General features: G+C 41.4%; 1 protein-coding gene across 1 annotated transcript in view; it reads right to left on the minus strand.

Moving 5' to 3' along the window:
- Positions 1-245: 245 nt before the first annotated feature.
- The window catches only part of LOC134191600 (uncharacterized), a 12536-nt gene continuing 4669 nt past the window's right edge, over positions 246-8112 (minus strand). The window contains exons 5-8 of the mRNA XM_062660222.1: positions 8096-8112; positions 999-1070; positions 809-932; positions 246-755 (exon numbers count right to left, since the gene is read on the minus strand). The exon at positions 8096-8112 is cut by the window's right edge and continues 174 nt beyond it. Of these exons, the coding sequence (XP_062516206.1) occupies positions 592-755; positions 809-932; positions 999-1070; positions 8096-8112 (377 nt within the window). The 3' untranslated portion in view covers positions 246-591. The remainder of the gene's footprint in view (positions 756-808; positions 933-998; positions 1071-8095) is intronic.

The following is an 8112-nucleotide window of genomic DNA, read 5'->3' on the forward strand; positions in this document are numbered from 1 at the left end:
CTAGATCAGGTCTACTGCTTCGAGATACAACATAGCCACGTCGCCAATGGGAAGTAACAATTTGTCCCTACACACACACACACACACACACACACACACACACACACACACACACACACACACACACACACACACACACACACACACTAGAAAAACATCTTATTAGTTGCCATAAGAATATTAAGTTGCCATGGCCATTCACATAGTCGGCACTTAGAGAGCCAAATCTAATGCACTGAAGACTGCTGTCCCAAGTCTTGTACATACTCAATGCCAGTTTACAAAGGCAGCCTATTCAATATAGATAACACCTCACATGAAAGAGTTACATATGCAACACCACTTCAGCACTAACAGCAAATGCACGCTGATACAGAAAGTGATTGTAAACTTTGGTTTTACTACTATACCACAAGGCTGTCTTGTCATGTCATAACAAGTTAATTTCACCGGTTTTGAAAATCTAGACACTTAATTTCATCCTCTCTTTCGAAAGTGACTGTAGTAGATGCAAAAGAATGCTACCAAAACCCACCAAATATCAATCACACTTGCATTTTACAATGTCATTATTAGTCACAATTAAGTCCTTTATGTCGTCTTGCATCCAGGACTGTGATTACAAGGCAAGTTGCCACAATCATCCATCAGCTGCTTGTCACAAGTTCCAGACCGATTAAAATACCAGTTTCCAAGAGATTGCCCAAATGAACAATTATTCACTTTTGGACTGTCATAGATCTTGTCCAAATTACCTGCAGATGTTAGAGTATTAATGCAGTTTCACAACAGAGACATAAAAGCAAACCTGTGTGATCCAGACAAGAAGGCCCAAATAAACCATCGTGCTTTGGTGAGTTCTTAATACCTCTAAGGGCACTGCGCATCAAATTTCCGTAGTACTTCACATATCGAACAACATCAGCTTCCAGCTGCACGTGTACGTTTAATAACAAATTCAAGTCTATGTGACTACAACGCTACAAACAAAGAATTGCCTTATGGGGGCATCCCAGTTGAGCAAATATCTGGTTGGAGTCGTACTGATTCTCAGCAACATACAACGGTGTCTGCAATAAAATTATATGCATCATAATACTAGCATTTCATAGATGGGTATACTGTGAGAAAGTTCAGCCCCTAGTCTGACATCTGGTGTGTGTGTGTGTGTGTGTGTGTGTGTGTGTGTGTGTGTGTGTGTGTGTGTGTGTGTGTGTGTGCATGTTGTGTGTGTGTGTGTGTGTGTGTGTGTGTGTGTGTGTGTGTGTGCATGTGTGTGTGTGTGTGTGTGTGTGTGTGTGTGTGTGTGTGTGTGTGTGTGTGTGTGTGTGTGTGTGTGTGTGTGTGTGTGTGTGTGTGTGTGTGTGTGTGTGTGTGGACAGGAAAGCAGCCCTCATGGTTCAAAAACTAAAGCGTTTCAAAATGACTATTGTTGGAATAAAAGACGAAATGGTTTGGAGAGGCTGTATATGAGATAGAAGGATGTACTATCCTTCACTCTGGGAGACGATTACCCAGAATAAGTGAACCTGTTGAGTGAAAGGTGTTGGAATTGTGTTTGAAGGTGGTATGACCAAGGCTTGGAAGAATGCTAGGAAATTTGGAAAGCAGTCAGCTCACAAATCATTTCGGCTAGACTAAAGCTTGATAGATGCATTACCAGCAGCATCTATGGTCAGAGTTCAAAATCTATGACTATGATCAGTGTCTATGGACCACACGTTTTGTACAAGTCATGACACAAGAGACAAGTTTTATGCTGAACTTCAGGCAACATTGGATGAGGTGCATCAGGATGACTTGTTATTACTTGTTGGTGATTTTAATGCCAGAGTTGGAAGTAACAGCAGACTACCAGTGTTGATCCATTGTGGGAAGAAGTTTGAGGTTATCATGGCATGGGAAGATGAATGAAAGTGGAGAAGCACTGCTTTCATTCTGTGCTTTAAATGACCTTACTATCATGAACACAATGTTTGAAAAGAAGAACTTTCACAAATACATTGGCAGCACCCCGGCAGTAAAAATGGCATTGTATTGACTATGTCCATCCATCATGAGACAAAGCCAAAAAAGTCATAGTTGTGACATTTCAGATTTGCGCTCAGCAGATTGCTAGACTAACCACAAATTGCTTTGAGCCCAACTCAAACAACAATCAAGCTCAGGCAATAAAATCAAAATTTGAGACAAAGAGACGTTACAAGGTTAATGCTTTGCAATACCCATCTGTACAAGATGGCTACAATACACTTGCTCATGAAGTTCTATCAAGCAAATGGTGTGAACACATGACGGGAATTAAAAAGTGGGGTGTGATTAAGAGTAGTGTGAGCCAAGCAGCTGAGGAATTCTTGGCTGGGAGTCACGTAAACAGCCTGATTGGTTGCAGAAAATTACCCCAAGTTACAGCCCTTGATCACAAAGCGTAATCATTTGTTTGCAAGATGGTGAAGCACCAACTACCACGATGATTGCCAATGGTATGTATCGCAAAGAAGAGCTGTGGCTGCTGCAATTAGACAAGCTAAAACTCCTGGTTTTTCAACAGAAGGCATGTCAGATTGAGCAAGAAATTGACAAAGGACTAGCAGAAAAAGGGGCATGGAAGGCAATAAAGGTGATCCAGTCAGGTTGAGCAGGCTTACAATCAACACGTTCAAGATGATCACGAAGGAAGATGGCCAGTTATGCACAAATAAAGAAGAAACACTTTAGACATGGAGAGATCATTTTCATAGTGTACTCAATTTGCAAAGTATATTCAATATGTTTGTCATTCAATCAGCAGAGCAACACCAGATCAGGAACCACCTTCAAATGATGAACTTTTAGATGCTGTTGATAGCACAAGTGGTAATAAAGCTGGGGACAAAAACAGAATTCTGCCAGAAATGGTGAAATGTTTGGATAACATGTTTGTTTATGTACTAGATTTATTCAAGACAGATTGGATGGAGCAAAAAGCACCTCAGGAATGGAAAGATGCTGTTCTAATCCCAATACCTAAAAGAGGTGATTTGCCACATTGTGACAACTGGCGTGGAATCAGCTTGTTAGACGTAGTTGGTAAACTGTTTGTTAAACTTACTCAAAAAAGACTACAATGAGAAGTGGAGGACCTTCTCCCAGACTCTCAGGGTGGCTTTCGATCTGGAAGAAGATGTCTAGACATGATATTTTGTGCCAGGCAACTGGTAGAAAAAAGCTAGGAAACATAACACCAAGCTTTTCATGTTGTTTGTGGATTTATGAAGAGCATACGACTCAATTCCCAAGGATGTTCTTTGGCTTGTCTTGCAAAAGTATGGCAATAGTGTTGGTGAATTTGGTGAAGTCATTGCATGATGGAATGGAGTCAGAAGTAGTAATGAATGGTGGAGTTACCAATAAACTTTTTTCAAAATGATTTGAGGCAAGGATGTACACCAGCACCAACAATTTTTAACCTATACTTCAATTTAGTCATTCTAGAATGGAGAAAGTGTTGTCAAGATTTAGGTGTTGAAATACTGTATAAATGTAGCAGTAAAGTGGTGGGAGAGAGAACAAGAAATCCTTCCAAACTGGTTGTGACTAAACTTTATTTGCAGATAATGATGCTGTGGTGAGCACAACAACAAGAGCAGGCATAGAGGCAGCTCATACGGTGACAGAAGAATGGGTAGTAAAAATGAGTATCCAGAAAACCAAGCTGTTAGTGGCTAGAGTGAAATCAGAGAATGAGAGGGATTCGATGCCTATTATCATCAAAGACGAAGCCATAAAAGTTGTTAGTGACTTTAATACTTGGGCTCAATTATTGAATGTCAAGGTGAAGTTAACACGGATATAGAAGAAAGGATTGGCAAAGCTAGAGCTTTCGGAATTTACGATCTTCAATGTTTATGGACAGAAACCTGTCTATTAAAACAAAGAGACTAATTTACAAGGCTGTAGTTCTTGGAATATTATTCTAAGGCTCAAAGGCTTGGTGCACCAAAATAAAAGCAAAAAGACGTTTAGAAACATTTCATAACAAGTGCCTCAGGAATATCCTAGACGTGTCTACAACAATGCAGTGGTCCAGCCATATTACTAATGATCAGGTAAGGTCAAAGTTTGGGATGCCTGAACCATTAGAAGACATCATTTTATCCGAAGACTACAATGGCTTGGACACTTGGCAAGAATGACAGACGAACAAATCCCAAAAGAAATTCTTTTTGGCTGCTTGCCAAGTAGACGTCCAGCGCATGGACCAAAACTGCGTTGGCAAGGCAAAGTTAAGTCAGACATGAAATGCTTCCACAGTGATGAAATGAACTGGTTTAAGATAGCCAGATATCGCTCCTTATGGAGTAACGCCCTGCACTATTACACCTTTTAACAATGTGACGTTCAATGCGGGCCAGTCAGTTAAGCAACAAATAACTTTTTACGCCTGCAACACTTGTGGATCCTTCAGAAAACCTCAAGACATAGCACGCCACAAGTGTGATGCAATTAGATACAACAGAGGAACATTGAGTCAGTAGTTCAGGCTATCTTTGTGGCCAAGGCCACAAGACGGACGGCATCATCATCATCACGATGGCCTACTTCCAGGTCCAGGTGTGTGTGTGTGTGTGTGTGTGTGTGTGTGTGTGTGTGTGTGTGTGTGTGTGTGTGTGTGTGTGTGTGTGTGTGTGTGTGTGTGTGTGTGTGTGTCAGCCACTGGGGTCCTGGTGAGACTTCGGGTGCTCACACCACAGTTGGCTTCACCAGTCGGTGCTCCTGTGAGTGCCTGGCCCGGCTCCAGGAGTTTGCTAGCGCAGGCCCAAAGTTCCCTGAGTAGCGTGCAGGCCCAGAGTTCCCTGAGCAATGCACAGGGCCCAGCTTAACAGCTGGTGTTAAGCTGGGGGTAAGACCTCTGAGAGGCAGCTCCTGGTGTGTAGGTTGTTTAGGTTTAGGTTAGGTGTGTGTGTGTGTGTGTGTGTGTGTGTGTGTGTGTGTGTGTGTGTGTGTGTGTGTGTGTGTGTGTGTGTGTGTGTGTGTGTGTGTGTGTGTGTGTGTGTGTGGTGTATCTTGGAAGCGTTATTTCAGATGATTGCACTGCTGAAAAGACATAACAAGTCGGTTACAAAAGGCAAGAGGAGCTTATGGTGCTTTACAGAAGAGATTTTGGAGTCAACAAGAAATACAAATGAGTATGAAAGTACATGTTTACAAACCAGTTGTGCTTCCAACCCTCATGTATGGGTCCCAGTCATAGACCTTATACCCGAAAGACATTGAACAACTGGAAAAGTTTCATCTCAGCTGTTTTCGCCGTATTTTGAGAATACATTGTATCCAATGTTGAAGTCCTGATATGCCTGGGATAGACTGTATGCTGATGAAGCAGCAGTTAACATGGATCAGCCACATAATCAGAAATTATGGATGACAGAAGACTGCCAAAGCAAGTTCTTTTCGTCAACTGCTCCATGCACCAAGACGAGCCGGTGGCCCAAAACTTTATAACACATACACATACAAAGACAAGATTCGGCATCATTTGCAAAATGTCAACATCTCTAAGGTATAAGAAGTCTTGAAACAGAAAGAGTGAAGAAAATTGAGAGAGAGTCAAATGCACCATGAAATCCTTACTGAATACACCACAAGACAACATATGTATGTCATTCATGTAATCAAGATGTTCAATTACGAATAGGACTTATTGCTCATGAGAAAACTCACAGCAATGTCCCAAGAGCCATACAACAATCTCTGAAATGCTTTTTGTGTCCCAGAACATGTCGATCTAAAGCTGGAGTTGCTTCTCATATGAGCTCATCAACATCAAAATCAAACAATCTAACAAATTTTCTCTTATTTTACAAATTGTTCAGGAGTCGTTAGCTCGTAACTGAGTAGCGTTGAAGGAAGGGTGTGTGTGTGTGTGTGTGTGTGTGTGTGTGTGTGTGTGTGTGTGTGTGTGTGTGTGTACTGAGCAGAACTGCATGAAAAATTGTGTTGACAACGACGCAACAAGAGATCCAACAAATGGAAACTAATGTGTCTACTGTGAGAAATAATCATTGTCCTAATTTGTCCTTGTGGCAGACATTAATCATCAAAAGATTAACAGCTCAAGGTTCAAGGTTCACGGTTCAAGGTACACTGAGCTCACAAGCTTGATGTACAAAGTCCTCACACTCGAATTCCTGCCAACAAAGACCGCCTTGCATGAAACTGAAGACTTCTTAAAGCCTGTGCTATTCTTTTCTCGACTTCAAAATCCAGTTTCCTTGATAATAACACAGCAATGAAACCACGATAACTAAAGTCCTGGCAGATTCGATCAGACCACTATCAGTAGAAAGTAGACAACTTGCCATATATGCATACAAATCGAATAGCACAGGAGTCACACAGCATTAATATTGCTCTCTCAACCCATTTTCTACTTTGTTCAATTCAAGAAGAGTACTATTATGTTTGATCTGTGCTCTCATGCCTTTATGGAAGACCAAATCAACTTAATAGTTTGTTATGGTATGCCTAGTTTCCTAACAGCTATCCACGTAACAGTGTGTGGAACAGAGTCTTACATTTTCTAAAGATCAAACTTCTTTACTAACTGACATAAAAGAGTATCATGTCGCTACAATTGTGATTCGGTACATTCAATTTCAGATACCTTTGTAACCTTCCTGGGGTATGGTAGCCACTACTTTGCCAACACCCTCCAACAAAGCGATGATGTACTTTTGTATGGGTAAGATACATGGATGCCTCACAAGAATCATCTTCAGAAACTTGACACATTCCATCACAGATTTAGACATATTGCTTTTGGTATGATTCAACACAAACTTACTAAATGCTGATTAGAATGGCTAAGAACGTGTTCACACAGACATCTGGACTAACTATGATTACGCTAACTATGATTAGGCCAACATTAGTGCAAGCGCGTTCACACCGATAACTATGATTAGTAAGTCACGTGGGCACGTGAGTGTAATCTGCCTCGACAGTTTTCATCCGTCGTATCTGGCAAAAATTCACATGAATTGTCTTGACAAATCCATTGCTTTAGGTTTTGAAAAGGAAAAAAAATTGTTTGCTTTCTCTGGCAGCTCCTTCAAGGACGGCAGGAAGTTGGCACGTAGTACACATCTGCATGCGCTTCCGTTTATGTCGCCATGTTGTTGCTGCATTTGTACGTTTAAACATACAACACCACATCAGAAACATGGGCGACGTGCTCTTCTTGTATACTACCTCACGTGCCAAGTAAAGTGCAACCACTAATGCCACTAATGCGGGTGTAATGCTACTCACTACAGCATTAGAAAGGCGTTACACATAAAGTCTCATCATGATTAGCACTGGTGTGAACACTAACGCCGAACTAATCATGAATAGGCCCAGCGTGAACACGCTCTAAGTCACCTTCCTCAAATGCCCAATTATCAAATCCCCAAGAAATGTCTCTTTAGATGGTTGCCCAAACAGCACCCGATTTGGTGAGCCAAGAATGAGATGGAGAGATGTACAAAAAGACCAAAAGCAAACAGGTATTTCTAAGGACAGCCATTTCTTTCAGCAAGCAGCTCTAGAACCTCATGGCATGACACATACTGTAAACCATTACTATCCAAACAGCCTCCTTCTCTACAAGTAAATGGTAGCAATGTCTATACTATTTTTGAGAAAGAGTAATCAAACGCATCAGAAGTGCATCAAGAAAAGAGAAAAACCAATCTGCCAATGACGAGAAGCAAGCCAATACTTTTCCTGCAAAAGATGAATCCAAAGCAGAGGAAGATTGACTGTTAATAAATGTACTGCTAAGACCTCAAGTATTTCTGTTTTTGTACCCGTGTTCCCCTGTTTAGAGTTGTGTGTGTGTGTGTGTGTGTGTGTGTGTGTGTGTGTGTGTGTGTGTGTGTGTGTGTGTGTCTGTCTGTCTGTCTGTCTGTCTGTCTGTGTGTGTCTGTGTGTGTCTCTGTGTGTGTCTGTGTGTGTGTGTGTGTGTGCATGTGTGTGTATGTGCACACGCATGTGACATGTGTTGCAAGGGAGTGCTTGTGTGTAAATGTACTAGTAGGCATTTCTTTGTGCAGAAGAAATGCTGCTCTACCTTAATGTATGAGTACA

The sequence above is a fragment of the Corticium candelabrum genome, chromosome 15, assembly GCF_963422355.1.
Source record: "Corticium candelabrum chromosome 15, ooCorCand1.1, whole genome shotgun sequence".
NCBI lineage: Eukaryota > Metazoa > Porifera > Homoscleromorpha > Homosclerophorida > Plakinidae > Corticium > Corticium candelabrum.